The sequence below is a fragment of the Phyllopteryx taeniolatus genome, chromosome 4, assembly GCF_024500385.1.
Source record: "Phyllopteryx taeniolatus isolate TA_2022b chromosome 4, UOR_Ptae_1.2, whole genome shotgun sequence".
Classification (NCBI taxonomy): Eukaryota; Metazoa; Chordata; class Actinopteri; order Syngnathiformes; family Syngnathidae; genus Phyllopteryx; species Phyllopteryx taeniolatus.
In genome coordinates this window covers 17,253,207-17,274,611 of record NC_084505.1, presented here as the reverse complement: position 1 = coordinate 17,274,611, position 21,405 = coordinate 17,253,207, and the positions used below count along the sequence as shown (strand labels likewise).

The following is a 21,405-nucleotide window of genomic DNA, read 5'->3' as shown; positions in this document are numbered from 1 at the left end:
TAATACATTTATTTGTTTATCATGCCCCTCACCAACCATGTCAGCAGCACTGGTGGGAGATCCTCACAGGACCGTATCTAGGCCTTTCAGAGATGTTGTGTCCACTGTTTCAGCGCCTGAGAGCTTGGCACACACATTGTTAGCAGGGGGAGATCCATCCTTAATTAGGTTCACTTTGCTTCTGTCCTCTGGCCATGTCATGAAGATGGCTGAGTTTTGTCAGACTGTGTCAGGCTAACAAGTCTGCTGAGGCTGTCTGCCAGTCCATGCACATGAATGAATATCTTGTTTGCTAACCTACAATGGATATAAAAAGTCTCCACGTCGTCGTTCAAATGCCAGGTTTTTGTGATATTAAAAAATGAGACCAAACTCAATCTTTTCAAAACTTTTTCACCATGAATGTAACCTGAAACCCACACAATTTAATTAAATCAGTGATTTCCAACCTTTACGGAGCCAAGGCACATATTTTACAATTGAAAAATCTCACAGCACACCAACAAAAAAAGAGTGCCACAAAAAGTGGATACATTAATTACTGTATGTACTTCCTGCCATCTAAGAGAAGAGCATTTATTTGTTCTGTCTGTCACTATGCCTCACTGGCATAAATAGATGAACAAAGATACATTATTTCTTGTAAATCAAAGTTTTTTTGAGCAACTAAGTAAAATTTGATAATTTCCCACGGCACACCTGAAAAGCGCTCATGGCACACTAGTTGGGAATCACTGGATTATATATATATATATATATAAATAAGAGAGAAGTAAAACTCAATAACTGAGATCATGTGGTTGCAGAAGTGTGCACACCCTCATACCTGTGGATGTGATCACAATTTGGGCTGCCCCGATTTAATGAGCCGTCTGCATATGTCACGCTAAGACACTATTAACAATCGTAGCGGCTGCCTTGACTTCAACTTTTCGCCTGGCCTGACCGTAATGAAAAAACGCTGGAGTAAATAGGGAAATCACAACTGTCGAGTTCTTTGCAGTTTGTGGCCCTGCATGAGTGACCAATGGTCAAGCAGAACATCAGAGACGTACCCTTCCTTGACAGTTCACTATATTGACGGGGATTTTCAAATCCAAAATCGGTGCAAACAGTCTAAAGCAGGGGTGTCAAACTCAGATTCACGGTGGGCCAAAATTAAAAACTGGGACAGCGTCGTGGGCCAAACTCAATATTTAATGAAAAATCACTGCGATGTGCATGTTTCCCTTCTCTACAGAAATGAAGCGTTACAGTTCATCATATGACAACAAACTTAAATTTTGCTTAAACACTGAATCTGGAATGAACAAACTTTAATATTCAAAACACATGAGAAATCAAATTTGCGATAAAAGACATCAGTGGTATTTGTTTGTTGTTTTGTATTTAAATAGATAACATGAATTTTTGTCTCTCTATCTTCTATTTAGCTATCTCCAACTACCTTTGTAAATCTTTTTTGAAAGGCAAACAACAAAACAACCCAAAAATATAAGAATAAAAAAGCCAGACTTCAAACTATTAACAGTCCCTGCCTAGGAGTTGATAAAGGGCATTAAAAAAACATTAATTCCATTATTTTATATTCTTTGTTACAGCCAAGTTGGTCCACACACGGTCTGTCTTTTACTTTAGTGAACAGATAATCTGCCTCCCACCTGTCTTGGAAGTTAACTGTTTTGCATCTTTCGTTTGGCCATTTTTGGGAAGGGGAAGTGTAAATTCGTCCGAGGAGATTGGTAGCATAGTTGCTAATTACATCAGCAGAAAGGTAAGGGGCGCTCGCCGGTCTCGACTGATGGGCCAACACACTAGCAAAGCATTCTGGGATTTGTAATATTAGTGGCGCATGTGCTATATACTGGCGGGCCAGCTCTAATACGCATTTGATATGGTTTTGCGGGCCAAATATAATTACATCGTGGGCCAAATTTGGCTGTAAATACATGATTGTAAACTGGATACCTCATCAAATAAAGCCCCCCCCCCCCCCCAACAATAATTTGTGTCAAGTTAATATTTTGTTTGAAATTGTAGTTCCAGGTGTATTTGCAGTCATATGAAGTCTTTTTGACTGCTTGCTTCCTCTCAGGTGCTCTATGAGGACAGTCAGATGGTGACCCTAACAGCCCCCTACATGGCAGGCTTTCTAGCCTTCAGAGAAACCCCTTTCCTCTTGGATGCTCTGCAGCGGCTTGAAAGGGACAAGCCCACTCTTCTGCCTCAGGTCAGCTCACATTTGTGAAATACTATAGTGTTCTATACATTGTGAAAAGAAATTAATTTGAACATAATTCTTCACGGCGGCACGGTGTACGACTGGTTAGCACATCTACCTCACAGTTCAAAATCCGGCCTCCCCTGTGCGGAGTTTGCATGTTCTCCCCGTGCCTTTGCGGGTTTTCTCCGGGTACTACGGTATCCTCCCACATCCCAAAAACCTGCATGGTAGGTTGATTAGAGACTCTAAATTGCCCTTAGGTGTGAATGTGAGTGCGAACTGGGGACCAGTTCAGGGTGTGCCCGGCCTCTCGCCCGAAGATAGCTGGGATAGGCTCCAGCACGACAGCAAACCTAGTGAGGATAAGCGGTACGTAAAATGGATGGATGGATAATTCTTCAGTTATCTACAGTACTCTCCTAGCTTCGTGGCAACTGTAATTCTAATGTACAGTGCTTAAGAAAAACAGGAGCAATAGCCAAATATGTGGAAAATGGCTGAGCTGTTTGTACATTTTCTCACAGCTGTAAATGCAGTCTGGTTGAAGTAGTAGAGTAGTTGTCTCTTTATCTGAAGTGTGTTGATTTGAACCCTGGTTCCCGTGACCTTATTGAAGTAAACTCCTCCTATGTTGCATCATCAGTCTGCGGATGAGATGTTTGATATACCACGATCATTGTGCAATTGCGCGAATGAGGAGACATTGTAGCTCTTACACACAGAACATTTTTTTAATTTTATTAACTTTAAATTTTTCTCTATAATTTGTATTTTTCTACCCTTTTGTTGTCATTTAATGTGTGTGCTTTGTCTGGAACCATTGTGGATTGTTTTCTTAATTTTTGGCCGCGATATTCATCGAAGTAGAGTATCGGCACTTGTTGTTTTGCGGCTTCGTGGGCAGCGTGTTTACAACAGCCCCATTTTTGTTGGGCGGAGAATGTCAGCGATGTTGCACACTCTATGACGGTACGGCTGTGAGGAGCTTCGCCCCCCCAACGTGAAGCTTAGTGCATTCCGGAGGAGATGGAGATAGAGATGAGAGTTGGGTCTAAAAAGTAAAGTGAAGCGAGAGAGACGACTACATGGGACTGGAAAATTATAACAATCTTTCTACTGTCTGCAGCCAGGTCGGCATTGCAAATGAGAATCTTTTCTCAATTGCCTTATGTGGATTAGTAAATGTTAAATAAAGTAATTAAAAATCCACTTAGTATTTTAATTAGAACAATTATTCAAACAGATGGTAAAGTTCCCTTCCAGTCCTGCAAGTAACAGTAATTTGATTACAATATGGTGACAAAAAGAAGCCATGTTCACTGTCATCTGTAGATCAGAGTTTTCTCAATGATAAATTCCTGGCTGTGCTCTCTGGATCGACACAGAGTTGTCATGGCTTCTGCAATAGTCCAAGTTTTTTGTTGTGGAGGTAATAAACTTATACATTATGTGTATAAACATAGGTGAAAACATAAGCTCTATTGAGCTTTGCTCTTGGCAGAGGTAATAAATCTAACCCAACGCTAACATACAGTAGCATAAACACTGCAGACCGAACCTCCCTTAAGGGTTACTTCACACACATCAAAGTGCTGATGGAAAAAATATAGAATTACATTAGGTTCACGAAGCTGTCACCAATAAATTAGGAAAAGCAATAAAATATGAGGTAAAATTATTGTCAACTAATTATATTGAGATGTTAAACATAGGTGGCACGGTGGCCAACTGGTTTGCGCATCTGCCTCACAGTTCTAAGGACTGGAGTTCAAATCCCGGCTCCGCATGTGGAGTTTGCATCTTCTCCCCGTGCCTGCGTGGGTTTTCTCCGGGTACTCCAGTTTCCTCCCACTTCCCAACAACATGCATGGTAGGTTAATTGAAGACTCTAAATTGCCTCTAGCTGCGAATGTGAGTGCGAATGGTTGTTTGTTTATATGTGCCCTGCGATTGGCTGACAACCGGTTCAGGGTGTACTCCCCTCCTGCATGAAGTTAGCTGGGATAGGCTCCAGCACTCCCGCGACCCTTGTGAGGATAAGCGGCTCAGAAAATGGATGGATGGATGTTAAACATAATAATCATGATGATCATTGATTGACGCCAAGGATAATAAGCCCCTGGCAATAGTGTAAATTGGCCACAGTTAAGATCAATTCACAATGTTAATGTGAAAGTTGTAATGTCTATGTCCCAATAGGTGCTGTTTGTGGATGGCAATGGTCTCTTTCACTACAGAGGTAAGAAAACATCAAATGACACTACAGCCTCAGCTCGCGGTCTAATACAGTGCAGTTCTGTACCAATCCAAAAGATATTGACAACAAAACCAATACATTGTTAATCACTCTTATCGTGTTGATACAAACAGCAATATTTTCTCTTGAGGCTCTTGTTTTGAATTTGATTAAATATGAAAATGGCAGCAGCACGGTGGACGACTGGTTAGAGCGTCAGCCTCACAGTTCTGAGGACCCGGGTTCAATCCCCGGCCCCGCCTGTGTGGAGTTTGCATGTTCTCCCCGTGCCTGCGTGGGTTTTCTCCGGGTACTCCGGTTTCCCCCCACATCCCCAAAACATCCATGCTTGGTTAATTGAAGACTCTAAATTGCTTGTAGGTGTGAATGTGAGTGTGAATGGTTGTTTGTTTCTATGTGCCCTGCGATTGGCTGGCGACCAGTTCAGGGTTAGCTGGGATAGGCTCCAGCACGCCCGCGACCCTCGTGAGGAGAAGCGGCTCAGAAAATGGATGGATGGATGTATAATTTTGGTTATTATAGCTTACAGCAGACAAAAACCCCAAATTCACCATCATTCCCAAGTGTTTAATTCATCTACTGGTATATAATGTAGGAGTATTGAAATGAATGAACTTTTCTACCATATTGTAATTTATTGAGATGTACCTGTATAACAACACCCAACTGAAATCAGACTATATCGTTATATTCATGTTACCTTTGTAGGAACAAATGGACTTCAGGCAATGTTAGGGTATTTGATTTTGTTCTTATCATACATTAATGTATACTCTTTTGGAATTGAATTGTGGTTGCTGCCATTGTGTGGATCATGCAGAATTTGGACTGGCATGTCATGTTGGAGTGCTGTCAGGGCTGCCATGTGTGGGTGTTGCCAAGAACCTACTCCAGGTCCAGGGTGTGTTCAAAAATGAAGAACACCAGTCTCAGGTAAACTCTTACATTTCTCTATTAATTTACTCTAGTTTCTTTCGATACCCTGATGCAGCAATTTGTCATTGGTGTGGCCGACAAAAGTTGTGTGCGAGACTTTTGGACTGTTATTCTCTTCTGGCTATTTTTTTAGTTTCTTTTATTTGTATTAATTGTTTCTCAATTATTGTTCGGCAATTGTCATTGTTCTTAATAAGTTAATAATAAGATCGACGCCCTTCTATTTTGTCTTGTAACTTCTTATTTTACTTTGAACTTTTCTTAAAAAGAGATGTATGTCTGAGAGGGACAAGTGACAGAATTAACCGTTGCAACCAAACATGGTTACAGTGAGGCAAAATCCTTTGTTTTTGCTGTAAACTGAAATGATTTGGGTTTCAAAAGGTGTAAACGTGTCTTTGCAGCTATCACTATGGGAGGGGACGGGAGGTGGTGGGGGGGCTTGTGGGGTGGGGTGGGGTGGTTGTCTGGGGGCGTGGTCGATTGCTTGTATCCGTGATCTTGTTTATTCAGCCGAACAGATCGACAGGTAATGTGAAAGCTTTGCCTTTCGGCAAAGACAGACTGATACAGAGTCCACATAACTGCAGACACTGCACCGACCGATCCCGCCACTCCATTCTTTCCTCACCCGTGAAGAAGACCCCAAGATACTCCTCCACTTGACAGGATCTCCTCCTCAACCTGGACCTCCAGCCTTTTCTGACTGAGTACCATGGTCTCAGATTTGAAGGTGCTGGTTCTCATTCTAACCGCTTCACACTCAGCTGCGAAGTGCACCAGGGAGAGTTGGAGGATTGCAGCTTGATGAAGCCAACAGAACCACATCATCTGCAGAAAGCAGAGATGCAATACTGAGGACAGCAAATCACGCCCCCTCAAAGCCTTGGCGGCACCTTAAAATTGTATCCATAACTGTTATGAAGAGAATCTGTGACAAAGGGAAGCCTTAGCGGAGTCAAACCGTCACTGGACATGAATCCGACTTACTGCCATCAATACGGACCAAATTCTGACACCGGTTGTACAGGGACCGAACAGCCCATATTAAGGAGTATGGCACCTCATATTCCCGGAGCACCCTCCACAGGAATCCCTGTGGGACATGGTCGAACGCCTTCTCCAAGTCCACGAAGCACATGTAGACTGGTTGAGCTAACTCCCATGCACACTCCAGAATCATGACACGTGTGTACAGCTGGTCCACTGTTCCACAGCCTGGACGAAAACCACACTGCTCCTCTGAATCCTGAGATTTGACTTGCCAATGGACCCCCAAACTGAGTTTACCAGGGAGGCTTCCCCTTCTTAAAAAGAGGGGCCACCACCCTGGTCTGCCAGTCGAAAGGTGTACTGTCCCCGATGTCCACGCGATGTTGCAGAGGCCTGTCAACCAGGACAGCCCCACAACATCCAGAGTCTTTAGAAACTCCGTGTGGGTCTCTTCCACTGAGGAGCTTTTTAACAACCTCGATGGCTTCAACCCCAGAGATGAGAAGCCCACCTTGGAGGTCCCAGACTCTGCTTCCTTATAAGAAGGCATGTTGGTGGAATTGAGGAGCTCTTTGAAGTATTCTCCCCCCGATTCACAATGTCCTGAGTCAATGTCTATTTTACCTCTTCAAATAGGTTAATATTGCGTAAAAATAACAGGCGATTTACGGGCAGACCCGTCAGCTGACATTTCAATTGAGTGCTGTGGCACTCCTCTACTGGCGCTTTGGCGTCACAGCTGCTAATGTTTCACTCAACGTCTGCAGGTACATACACTGTATTCTTGCCTGGTTTAAATTGTTTAATAATTTTTGTTTAGGTTCCCTTTAAGTCCTGTCACATCCTGATTGACTTCCAGTGTATGTATAACTCCCCTTCCCACTTGTCACACCAACCTAGCGCAAATTCAAACCATGATGTTTTTAATGTCTGCTGCTTTGACTCTGATCCTTTACTTGCTTTAAGTGTTGAAGCTGTTATAGCTGCAAACGGTAGCCCAACATCATATTATACCCTATTGATTTAGAATGGGATATCACTTAAAATCATATGTGAGTCAAGGCAGGTGAGCGAATACTTTTGGCAATAGTTTTTTATTCCTATTATATGTTTCTTACCTCCTGTATATTTTCTTTGCTATTTTAGATTTCAGCACTGCAGAAAGGAGGAGACAACTTTCCACTCATAGCAACCTCTGGTAAAGTGCTTGGAAAGGTGCGAAGGACAGATGCGCAAATAAATAAAAACAATGACTTACAATCACTCCCTCTCTATAGTTGATCACAAGTGTAAAAATTCAAAATGAGCCTGCCTGTCAAAATGTTTGAAAAGGAGATAATGGTGGAGCCTGTTTACTCATTCACAACCCCTCCACTGTTCATGCAGGCACTGCGTAGCTCAGACAAGAGCACCAAGCCAGTCTATGTGTCAGTTGGCCACAAGATCAGTCTGGATACTGCTGTGAAGCTCACACACTCTTGCAGCCGCTTCAGAGTCCCGGAGCCAATCAGACAGGTACCAAAGAACATTCATGTGCACACACACTCGTTACCTACTAAATCAGTGAGCCAACAGCTACCATTTTGGAATTTATTATCTACATGGAGGTACACTTTGAACACGGGACATCATGCATCCTGCAACTGAAAGCTAAGCGTTAACGTTGTGTTAAGTTCACAACCACATCCATGATACCAATGAAACATGATTAAGAGTTCAACATATCCATCCATCCATTTTCTGAGCCGCTTCTCCTCACTAGGGTCGCGGGCGTGCTGGAGCCTATCCCAGCTGTCATCGGGCAGGAGGCGGGGTACACCCTGAACTGGTTGCCAGCCAATCGCACGGCACATAGAAACAAACATAGAAACCATTTGCACTCACTCATAGAAACCATTTGCACTCACAGTCATGCCTACGGGCAATTTAGAGTCTCCAATTCATGCATGTTTTTGGGATGCGGGAGGAAACCGGAGTGCCCGGAGAAAACCCACGCAGGCACGGGGAGAACATGCAAACTCCACACAGGCGGGGACGGGGATTGAACCCCGCACCTCAGAACTGTGAGGCTGACGCTCTAACCAGTCGTCCACCGTGCCGCCAGGTGAGGAACTAGTGCCTTGAAAGGGGATCAACATCCTTTTTCTGGACATGTTTAGATTCAGGGCAATTGATGATTGCAGCACTCTGCCTGGCAGAGTAGCATTACTAATCTGAAAAAAGGCAGAAAAATTAGCAAAACACAGGGCAAGAAATATGTGACCCACTCACGCAGTTATTTCTCCAAATTGACATTACCGACACTGTATGAAAAATGCCAGGGGTAAATAGAGAGGGAAATCACAACTGTTGAGTTTTGCGACCACGACTGACCTATGGTCAAGCAGAACAATGGAGCCGTACCTGTCCTTGACAATTCACTATATTGACGGGAATTTTCAAATGAAAAGTCACTGCTCGCACCCTAATGTTATTGCCTTTTATGTATAAACTATATTTGCTTCCATTGAGTTGCATTTCGTGATTGCACTTAATAGCACATATTCAGTTAGCCCCTGGTAAATTTGAAATTTTTGGGGAAGTTTTTTTTAATTTTTTTATTATCAATCATTTGTTCTTGTTTAAAATTTCATTTTGCACTGAAAACGTTTTGCATATTGTCTGTTGAAACGTAGTGCAATAAGAATACAGATGTTTTCTCTTCAATATGGAGTAATCGTGATTAATAATCGTCATTACAATATTGATAAAAATAATAGTGATTGTCATTTTGGCCATAATCATGCAGCCCTAGAACCCAGGTACTAAATAGAAAACAGTCATGACAAGACAGGTTTTAGGATACATGAGAAACCGGGAGCTAATTGGATGGATAGAAAAGGCAAGATACAAACAATGGTTGTGACTAATAATGTATAAAATGCAAACTAAAAAGGGCTTTAAATCTTCTTTACCGCTTATCCTCACGAGGGTCACGGGCTGCGGGAGCCTATCCCAGCTATTTTTGGGCGGGAGGCGGGGTACACCCTGAACCGGTCGCCAGCCAATCGCAGGGCACATAGAAACAAACAACCATTCGCACTCACATTCACACCTACGGGCAATTTAGAGTCTTCAATCAACCTACCACGCATGTTTTTGGGATGTGGGAGGAAACCGCAGGCCCGGAGAAAAGCCACCCAGGCACGGGGAGAACATGCAAACTCCACACAGGCGGGGCCGGGATTTGAACCCCGGTCCCCAGAACTGTGAGGCAGAGGTGCTAACCAGTAGTCCACCGTGCCGACAAAACGGGCTTTAAATAGATGAAAAAGACAGCTAAAATAAACCAGGGAAACCAGGGACGGCAACTAATTGTGCGCTTCAAGCACCATTCTTAATCCTCTGAGGTTCAAATACATATTTTTACGAGAGATCTAAATCTCCCAATACATTTGAAAAAAATAATCCAAAAGAAGTACATTTTCAAGGGTTTTGAAAATCCCCTTGCCAATCCATTTTGTCAAGCCTCAAGATGATGACATTACAGTCCTTTGAGGGGACAAACAAGCAGATTGTTGACACTTGCAGTGTTACCAAACGTACCATTTGCTAATTAGTAATTTCCTTGCTTTCTGTCTTCTTTGGCCAATTTGGGGGGTAATTTGATGTGCTTTTCAATGGGATAAATCAGATTAGGGTGAAAGAGCAGGTATTGTTTTAGATTCAATCAAGGTAATGACATCACAGACGGAAGCATCGAAGACAATTTAGTAAAAAGAAATGCAAATTCTTCTGTTATCTCTGTTACAGTGACCGCTAAATGCAAATGTTTTATGTCACATGACACATTAGATAATTCAAGATGTAGTAGAGGGAAATTAATTGTTGCATTGTGGTGGTGAGTAAGATTATTGCGCTACATTGTGAATGGTCTACATCTCATCTATTACTCATCTCCACTGTGTATAACGGGAAATATTCCAGCTGCTGATGACTCTTAACAAGATATGTGAGTACTGAGAACTACTGTTAGTTTTACAGCTCTCATGAGAACAGTCAACTAAGATATTGCATTGACAGCATCAGGTCTTATTAAAACACCCACGTTTTTCAGTAGGAGGTAAAACATGGTTTGGTGGAGGTGAACTGATCCCTCCATGCTGCCTTTTCAGCCACTTGCTTCCACTAGGCTGTGCTGTGTTCCCACACTTCAGCGTCCGTTTTACTTTCCACTGCAATGAAAGCTCACGCACACACGTTTAAAAAGCAGCAGCAGTAGCAAACTCATCCCTGCCTGTATGTGTGTTTCTTTCATCAAAGGGTAATCGTGATTTGTTTAGCTGGTGGGAGGGGAGTGAAGGAAGGCGTCTTTAGCAGTGGTAGGAGCGGCAACAGCCTGGCTGAACTTGGAGAGCAGACAAAAAAGGGGTACTTTAACCTTCTTTTGTCCACTCTACTGACGCTGCTTTTTTTTAACACTTGTTCCCAAATATTGTTTCTCCTGTGCCAGGCTTCATTTCTCACCTCTGTATGTCTTTCACAAATATATTGTAGGATTTTGTCTTTATCGCTGACTACACTTTCCACAGTTTTTGTGAGTGTCAGTTTAGATAGCCTATGTGAAATATCAAATCGTGGCAAAAGATGTAAGTCAGACTGAATGGCTGGAAGCATTGGTGTTTTGTGTGGATCTAGAAATTAATCATATGAACAGGATAAATATATGTTAATAACGTACATTTATATTCAGGTGCATGTCTCCATGTGCACACTCATTTGATTGAAAAGCTGCAGATTCCTTAACGTGTTGCGGCAGACTGTGCTGTGGGTTTGTCTTGGTGGTTAACCAACAACAGCGACACCACTGTTTGTATCATGGTACAAAACGGATTCTTATATCAACATCATTTGAAACCCAACATAGAAAGTCTTGTGATGTTAAAAGTGTGTCCGTGAGAAAAAAAATGAGGAAACCCTTGGATTGCAAACATTTGTACATTTGCCATGGGAGTCCATCAGCTTGGCTCAACTTGACTTTGAAATATTTGCCACCTGTTCCTGTGAAAGCGCAGTAAATGTGTCTGATTGCTGATCTCCCTTTTCAGTTGCATTCAGATCTTGATTCAGGGTCTGGTCGGGGCCATTCCATTCTCATCTTCTGCAAAAGCAACTCTTTTGTTGACCTAGATGTATACTTTGGGGTGTTGAAAGGTGAAATTCATTTTCCTTTTCAGATTTCTTGCAGAAAGCCTTTGTAATTTGTGTCAGAACTGACTGGTATCTGAAATCAGTCACGTGTTCTATTAAGAGATGGAAGTGTGTCATTATTGAAAGAATCCACAGTTGGAAGTTTTCTTTTGAATTTTTTAAAGGTTACAAATGATGTCTCTAACTATTACTGCATTTCTCAGTTTGCGTTATTAATGTAAGAGATGGTAATTGATCACTGCACAGTAGTACAATTTAACCCTTCTGTCTCTCCGCTTATATCACAACTGAAATAAACCCCTCCTTCTACATTCAGCCCAATGAGGGATTGGAAGAGAGAAAAGATGAAAGGAAAAATGACATCATGGTGAAATCCTGCAGTGAAGGTTGATGGGTGAATGCACACTGCAGCAGAATGTCTCCCACACCTTTAGATTCTCACACTTGTCTCCATCGCATGTTTCTCACAATAAAGCCCAAGAGAAAGTAAACGAAGTGGAGGATGCTCACGCAATAATCTCAAGTCATTTCTTGTTTTCTGTTTTTATTATTCTCAACACTTGGCTTGTGGCAGTGAAAGACTGAATAAGACATCAGAAAGCGCTTGTGCGTGAGTCGATGATTTTCTCGCTCCTCTAAAAGGAAGATGTGTCATAGCTACAAAGTATTTGTCAAAATACAATGTGATTTGATCAGTTTATGTGGTTTTAAAACACTGTCATATATTTGCTTGGGTCTCTCCTGGAACCAAATAGAGCAAAACCTGTCTGCATTAAATACTATAATAGAATTTACTTCAATACAAGCTGTATGGAATTCTGTGTGAATGCTTCCATAATAGCTCATCCATCCCAAACAAGTCCTACTGTCTCTTCTTTTACGTTCATTAGTTTAAACGTTGAGTATAGTGTCGTTGCTATTACCTATCCATGATATTAAAAAGAACATCTTTCACTGTTTCATTTTCTAAATACTGTACAAAGAAATGAGGTTTAATTGAAATGAGATGAAAATCCCAAAGATGGTTATCAATCAAGGAAGCTGTTGAATAAATCACAGCATTTCTCTTGGCTTCACTGAACAATCCCCAGACACCATACATACAGTACAGTATACTCTATGCCCCTCGGGAGCTGTGAGCAGTGTAGGAATGACATAATTGCAATCTTTTCAGATGCTTGGAAAGTGTCTGCAGACGACGCCATCAAACCAATACCATATCATTGCATTTCTGTTAAAGACCTTTCATTTGATCTTGCAGAAAAAATGAAATACTGATCAAGTGTTTTGGTTCCCCCCAGGATTTTTTTTTTTTTCAAATTTACCTAAACAAATTAAGTTTAGACATTAAATTGGCAAGCCTATAAATCCGATCCCAACTTGACAAATGGCTGCATTGAGTGACTGTGCTGTTATTGAGCGTTATTAAAACAAGTTGAAGAATCGTAATTAGAAGTCTAATTCCCTCGGAAGTTGTGGGTGAAATGACAGTTTTGTGCCCCCAAAATCCTAGTCACTCGCAAGCAGGGATAGCCGTAGGTTTGCATCTTTGTTAAATGTTTCTGAGAAATCTATCTTTATAGGACTGATGTTCATCACTTGTTTCATCCACAATTTTCCAAAGCATATTTTACAATGCAGATAAATTCTATTTCCAAGCCCTTTTTTTTTTTTTTAAACTTTAAATTCATAACTTTTGATTCTTATAGCAACAGAGTTTCCTTAACTAAAAAACGTTTATGGCATATAACACTTAATGACACACACTACTGGTCATTAATACATTGTCTCCTTCCTATTGGCACGTCTCTGTGCGTGTATTGAGTGACAAGTGGCCCACTCTTGACAGGATGATAAAATCCTATCAATAGATAGTTACCCATCCAGGTTAGAAACACATGGCATATGCTCTTGGGCTGATGCTGGTCTACTGGTCATTGTCCCAATACGCTGAAATCAATTCAACCTCTCATCCCTCCCCTGGTTATGAGACTCCTAGGAGCTCTCCGAGACACAGTAACATCATATTTCCAGACCCCCCCCCCCCCCCCATCTGACTGTGTACATTGCTTGGATGCATTGGTCTTGCTGTGTACATTTTCCTCTTGTGCATTTAAAGCAACCACTACCTGAATACTAACATACAATGGGAAACTCCATAGGCACACAGGCTAACAATTAGCATCTACGGTACCGTGAAAATGTATTTGCCCCCTTCTCAAATTCTTATTTTTTTTTTTTTGCATAGTTTCCTCACATTAGTGTTTTAAAAATAATAATAAATAAGTATTTAACACATCACCATTTTTCTCACTAAATATACATCCAAAGGTGCTACTGACCTGGAAATTTCACCAGATGTAGGGAACAACCCAAGTAATCCATACATACAAAAAAAAGTAGAACAAATAAGCTCAGAAATTACGTTGTGTGTATAAATGTGAAATGACACAGGGAAAAAGTATTGAACACATGAAGAAATGGATGTGCAAAAAGGCATGGAAAGCCAAGACAACACCTAAAATCTATCAATAATCCAACAGCTATCCAGCCCCAATCGAAAATCTTTGGAAAGAACTGAAACTCACGTTCCATAAAAGAAGCCCACGGAACCTTCAAGATTTGAAGACTGCTTGTGTGGAGGAATGGGCCAAAATCACACCAGAGCAATGCATGCGACTAGTCTCTCCATGCAGGCGGCATCTTGAAGCTGTCATTGCAAACAAAGGCTTTTGTACAAAGTATTAAATAAATACCAATACTTTTTTCCTGTGTAATTTCACATTATTACACACAACTTCATTTCTGAGCTTATTTGTTCTACTTTCTTTGTATGTATGAATTACTTGTGTTGTTCCCAACATCTGGTGAAAGTTTCATATCAGTGGCACCTTTGGAAATATATTTAATGAAAAATTGTGACGTGTTAAATACTTATTTCAGCCGCTGTATATTCTTTATCCTGTGCAAAGAACGACTAATATTACTGCCGCACTGAGAAGACATGAGAGGAGCTGAGCCTCCAGTATAATATATCCATATGTCTGTCTTGCACTGCACCCTGGTGGCCAAGGTGCACACCCCATAATGAGCACCACAATTGAAATAAAAGGTGTGACAAAAACTTCGATTCTTTTTATTCATTCATTCATCTTCCGCACCGCTTATCCTCACTAGGATCGCGGGTGTGCTGGAGCCTATCCCAGCTAACTTTGGGCGAAAGGCGGGGTACACCCTGAACTGGTCACCAGCCAATCGCAGGGCACATATATACAAACATCCATCCGCACTCACGTTCACACCTACGGGCAAGTTAGAGTTTTTAATTAACCTACCATGCATGGCACGGGGAGAAGATGCAAACTCCACACAGGCGAGGCCGGATTGGAACCCGTGTCCTCAGAACTGTGAGGCAGATGTGCTAACCAGTTGTCCACCCTTCCGCCTAATTCTTTTTCATTTTATTTAATTATGTCATTAATATATGTTTTTATACTGGATATTATTATAGAGGGCTATTTTTCCTCATTGAAAACACATTACAATTATTTGTGGGGGGATTGGGATGGATTAATGTCATTTTCATTCATTTCAATGGAGAGAGATGAGAAAGATTTGCAATATGTGTTTTGAGTTACAAGCATAGTCAAGGAACAAATGAACTCATGTCTCAAGGCACCACTGTATTTGCTATTTGAAATGTCAGTGAAACGCTTTACTGTGTTTTACTTGGGTTTTTGTCTTGCTGCTGCTTATCCATGGCTCAACACAATCTTTCTCACACTCGAAGAAAGGCTTCTTTCCAATACTGAAAGGCTCTTTGGATATTGGATGTGTACAACCTCCCTGCTGAGAAGCAATTAGCGTGCCTCCTTCTTGGGTTTCCATGCAGCCCAGGTTCCAGGCAGAGACAGGAAATGTAAAAGCAGCTGCACAGCCAGATTCCAAAAACAGATGGAATTTGAATGCGAGTGATGGGTACTGGGAAGCCTGCATGAACGGAATGAAAGACATTGAGGAATTCATAGTGGGTGGGTATACATGTGGTGAGAAGAGGAGGGGAAATGCAACATGTTTTGTTTTGGGAAGAACCTTTGCCGATGTGTGTGTTATGAATATATTAAAGTTTACAATGCATTTCTCCTGAGAATTGAAGAATTACTTTTCCCCCACATTTTTGTTTTGTGGCCACTTTGACCAGCGGATTCAAGTATTGGCTCTGCACCTTGAAGAGTGTGTGCACCTCTGTGTCATCGGTCATGGTTGCGTGTGTGTGTGTATGGTATAGTTTTCTTGCTCGGATGACTGTCATGTCATGACTGTCTTTTATTCTTCCAGCCATCGCCATCGCCATCCATCCATCCATCCATCTCATTTCCTCTCTGCTACTTTCTGAATAATTTAGAGCAGCATGTCTTGCATATTTTTGGTTGTGCTCTCACCTCTGCAGTTCTAAAAGTAGCCGATACTGCGAAACGTGCACACAGTCCTCCATGACTGCAAATGTGACTGGATAAACACACAAAAAACTCGAGAATTAATAATTACTAACAAGGGCAACAATTTAAAAAAAGGGGGGAAAAAAGACAACAAATCTTTACAGGGGTTCATCTGTCCATCCATCCATCCAGTTTCTGTACTGCTTCTCCTCATGTCTTTATTCAGTTTATTGTAAAGTTAGAAAGCAAAGTTTGATTGAAAACGGCACTTTGAAGTGTCCTTTCAGTGCCTGTTTGTGATCTCATGGATCAGTCTTTCCTCATTTGTAACTGTCACCAACAGAGTTATTTTGCTGGTGTTTGTTTTGCCTGAGAGTGAACACAATTGCTCAAAAAGTTATAAACAGAATTTTGTGTTGAGTTGAGCCTTGTGCCAAGAAAGACAAGTAGATTTCAAGGTGGACAGTTGACACACTGAACGTGAGAATTGTTTGCATCAGGATGCATTTTGCTGCTAGATAATATATCGATATGTGCAATAAAAGAAGAAGTAGAAGCAACATTTTTGAACTGATGTGTAAACCATAGTGATAAATTACAGATTACTGTACAGTGAACGCCCATTTATCGCAGGGGCTATGTTTCCGACCAACCTGCAATGGGTGTAAATCAGGAATAAAGACTAAAAATATTTAGAATTATGTTCATAGTTTTACCCCTCCCACACACTTTAAACAGATGCAAACGGATTAAAACACACTTAAACCTACGAGAGCACAGCTTTTAAACATATTGTAAACATATTTCAGCACAAAAACCAACCAGTATATGTGTACATGCATGTGTATTTAAGAGGCGGGGCCTGGTGGGGTGGCAGGTGAGTATCTGGGCGAGAGCTGTGCCCTACAGCAGTTTCTGCGGTGAGTATGCTTACTGTGTTTTACTATTCTCCTGGGGCCTCATGTACAAAAGGTGCGTACTCACAAAAACGTGGCGTACGTTCTTTTTCACGGCATAGGTCAGATGTATCAAGAGTGAAATGACCGTGGAAATGTGCGGTGCTTCACGCCAACTGCTTGGCTGGCGTACGCACGTTTCTACAGCTTTTGGTGCTTTGGCGACACTTAGAGGTGATGATGGGAAACTGTTATCATAAATCTGCACATCAGAGACACACAAACAATTAGCACTGATGAGCAATTAAATCCCGGCAACATTTAATTTCAACAATGTAATTGAGGCAAGGACCCAGAATTCATTTGTTAACCAGTGTATTTAATGAATCACTGATATTTGTGAGGACACCTATTAATTGATCAAAGCGATCATTTATGCTGCCTATTGCCCTCACAATCGCTTCGTGACTCCAGCACATGCACTGAACAAAAAGAGTCCTTTGAATTTATTTAATTCGAACATCTACATTGCTTGCACATGATTGAAATGTGTTAAAATGACTTTTTTTTTTTTTTTTTTTTAGGAGAAGAGGGGTAAATTATGTCATTTTAACACATTTTAATCACATGCAACCGATGTACATGTTCAAATTAAGTAAATTCAAAGGACTCTTTTGATCAGTCTGCACGGGAGCAGCAGCAGCCGGTTGTTGGAGCGTAATTGCGTCGGAGACGACAGGGATGGTGGACGAATCCCCCGAACATGTAGCACATGGCTGCGACTGCAGATAAAGAGAGTCCTTTGAATTTACTTAATTTGAACATGTTCATCAGTTGCACATGTTTAACGTGTTGAAATGACATAATTTACCCCTTTACTCGTAAAAAAAATAATAATATTTTTTGGGAGTGTGCGTGTCCTCTCCTGTGTGTTAAAATAATAAATTGTGTAACCAAAAAGGACTCAAAGTTTTTGATATCCTCTTTGATATGCTGATGTGCTTCTATTTGAATTCAAAATATTTATTATGATATTATGATATTATTATGACTGAGAGGTTAAAATATCATTTAAGATTGACATCATGGCTCCTTTGCTGCCAGATGTACCAGACTACTTTTGGAACTTTTCTAAATGTACCAAAAGGGTGTGATTGATTTAAATCGGACATTTCCTTTGGGCCTTGAGGCTGTCTAAATGTTAATGTATGGCTGTCTGACATTCTGGAGCTGCAGCCACTGGACTCTAGGCCTTCTTGGGGTTAAGTGTGGTGGGTGGCACTGGGCACAATTTTCATTATACCTGAAGGCAAACCTAATGATTTCAGTTATTCAAATGATTTTGCTTGAACCAACATTTAGGAAGGTGGATTCCAATGAAAAAAAAATAATCTGGAAAGAGGGAGGCACAATGGAGAGGAGAAGCAAAGGAGCAGACAAGCAGAGCTGCCTGGTTTATGGGCTTTTGTAGTGCTAAACGATAAATACTTGGCCCGGGCCACTGGACCTCTGGTCATCTGTGTGTGTGTTGCCTGACAGCACTCAAAGCTACTGCAAAGAGCCAGCAGCGCACATCTGTTTGCTTGTGGCCTTTTATTCACTCTGCATAAACACATCCCTTATTTCCCCCTTTTTCAGTACGCTGCTCTCACTTTGTGGCCATTAAATACAGCCAAAAGATGCCTGTAAATATGTCAATATTGATATACTGCATATCACAGCATACCTTTGTCTTGAAGCAGTAAAGGCAGGGTTTGAGTTGACTGATGGGGTCAAAAAGGATTTGGGATTGAGACAATTAGATTAATGACAGCTGGTGTACAGTTGGAGAGACTTTTGAACTGAAAATGTACTTTAGGATGCAATTGAAATCGAGTATAAATAATTTGAATTCAGTAAAGAAATCATACAACCGTAAACTTAGTAGTGCAAGGCAAGGCTGGAGTTGGACCATTTCAAACCAACATTTAAAGTTGATTATAAATAAGCCATTAGCTGTGTATTAATGCTTCTGCATCTCCACACATTGGTACCTTTGTAACACTTGTTTTCACCTGCTGATTGTGACTGGACTGGATTCACATATACAACTTGTAGATATGCTCATGTTTCTCAACAAGAATCAGTAGGCTGCAGTCTTATTTTGAGCACTGCCATCTCACAGTTTTGCCTGTGGGTTGGATTGTGCAGAGTTTCAGTGTTTTGTGCTTGTGTGGTTTCTCTGTGTATTATTTCCTTCCTTAACTGTGAGTGAGAAGGATCGGCTGTCTTTATGTGTAAATTCTGAGATTGACTGGTGATCAGTCTAGTCTGTACCCCAGCTCTTTTCTCCAGCTCCCCATGACACTGCAAGGTGTAAGCAGTATGGAACATGGTTTGATGGATGGTCTGGTCTTTAACTTTACAATTTATGACAACTTTGATAGTGTGCTATTACTACCTTTTCCTGCACACAATCATAACAGCAGAGGAGGCATTCACACTGCAGTTGTCTTTGAATGAATGTTGTGTTGATGTCACTTATTTTCCTCTTTGAACTTTGATGGGCGACACGGCGGCCGACTGGTTAGAGCGTCAGCCTCACAGTTCTGAGGACTGGGGTTCAATCCCCGGCCCCGCCAGTGTGGAGTTTGCATGTTCTCCCCGTGCCTGCGGGGGTTTTCTCCGGGCACTCCGGTTTCCTCCCACATCCCAAAAACATGCATGAATTGGAGACTCTAAATTGCCTGTAGGTGTGGATGTGAGTGCAAATGGTTGTTTGTTTGTATGTGCCCTGCGATTGGCTGGCAACCAGTTCAGGGTGTACCCCGCCTCCTGCCCGATGATAGCTGGGATAGGCTCCAGCACGCCCGCGACCATAGTGAGGAGAAGCGGCTCAGAAAGTGGATGGATGAACTTTGATGGTGGTTGAATAATATACTGTACCCAAACTGCACCCTGAGCAATTGAGCAATGGAAATAAGCCTCATGTACGGTCGGTGGCCAGAAAGCGCAAAACAATATAACAAATCGTGAAACACTGTAACATTTCAGAAAACACACAAAAACAAAAGACGGAACACTTTAACATTTCAGGAAACACAAAAACAAAACACGAAACACTTTAACATTTCAGGAAACACAAAAACATAAGACGAAACACTAACATTTCAGGAAACACATTAACAAAAGACAAAACACGAACATTTCAGGAAACACAAAAACAAAACACGAAACACTTTAACATTTCAGGAAACACATTAACAAAAGACAAAACACGAACATTTCAGGAAACACAAAAACAAAACACGAAACACTTTAACATTTCAGAAAACACAAAAACAAAACACTTTAACATTTCAGAAAGCACGAAAACAAAAGACGAAACAATTTAACATTTCAGGAAACACAAACACAAAAGCAGAAACACTTTTACAAAAAGATGAAACAAATTACAATTGCGGAAACCTGGAAAGGGAGGGGCCCATTTCACAGACATTTTGAAGCAGGGCGGGTCCTGCCGAGAAAGGACGTGGAATTTCTGTGAAATGGGCCCCTCCCTTTCCAGGTTTCCACAATTATAATTTGTTTCGTCTTTTTTGTAAAGAAGAAATTTGTAATCCATAATACCAGTTTTGTGTTGACTTGTAGTTCTTGGAGCCTGTGCTGTGTGTTTGTGTTCACTGTATTAAAAGGTGATGAGAAGTCCACAAATAAAATCCTAACAAATGACTAGGATGTGTCAAGGTGTCAAGCTCCCCTACAACCACTCTCTCCATGCATTTGGAGGTGAGTGCCGTGGGTCTCTGCGATTGGCTGGCGACCAGTTCAGGGTGTACCCCGCTTCTTGCCCGAAATAGCTGGGATAGGCTTCAGCCTGACCCTATTGAGGATAAGCGGAACGGAAGGTGAATGAATCAGAATCATCTTTATTTGCCAAGTATGTCCGAAAAACACACAAGGAATTTGTCTTCGGTAGTTGGAGCCGCTCTAGTACGACAACAGAACACTTTTGAGACATAAAGACATTGACAAAAAAAACAAAAAACACTCACTGAGCAGTAAAGGGTTGCTAGTTATCTGGTAATGCCGGTACTTATTTTTTGTGACAATTGTGCAAAAAGATGCAGAGTCCTCTAGCACTTAGAGCAGTTCGAATGACTAATATTGCAATAGTCCGGTGCAATGACCATTGTGCAAAGGGCGCTGAGACTTCAAGGAGTGTATGCGGTTTAAAGTGACGAGTAGTGCGATAATCTGGGACAATGTTGGTTGTGCAAATGTTGCAGATGCTACTCTGGCATGAGTGGCCAGTATTGGTCAACAACAGAATGAATGAATGAATGCTGTGGGTCTGAAGTCATTCATGGCTTATGCATGAGGCTGTTTGGGGACAAGGATGATGGTTGTCTCTTTCCATGCCCTGGGGACGTAGCGGCAGGCCAGAAACAATTGAGATAAAACATGGCCCAGCTGGACAGCACACTCCCT

General features: G+C 41.5%; 1 protein-coding gene across 6 annotated transcripts in view; it reads left to right on the top strand.

Annotated features, from left to right (window-relative positions):
- LOC133476525 (endonuclease V-like) overlaps window positions 1-21,405 on the top strand; it is a 74,498-nt gene that overhangs the window by 2,289 nt on the left and 50,804 nt on the right. For all 6 annotated transcript variants that reach the window (XR_009788078.1, XR_009788075.1, XR_009788077.1 and 3 more), the window contains exons 3-7: window positions 2,096-2,230; window positions 4,424-4,463; window positions 5,302-5,414; window positions 7,557-7,625; window positions 7,797-7,925. Coding sequence is in view for 2 of the 6 variants with exons in the window: in XM_061770040.1 (XP_061626024.1) it covers window positions 2,096-2,230; window positions 4,424-4,463; window positions 5,302-5,414; window positions 7,557-7,625; window positions 7,797-7,925 (486 nt within the window). In the remaining 4 variants the exon portion in view is untranslated. The remainder of the gene's footprint in view (window positions 1-2,095; window positions 2,231-4,423; window positions 4,464-5,301; window positions 5,415-7,556; window positions 7,626-7,796; window positions 7,926-21,405) is intronic.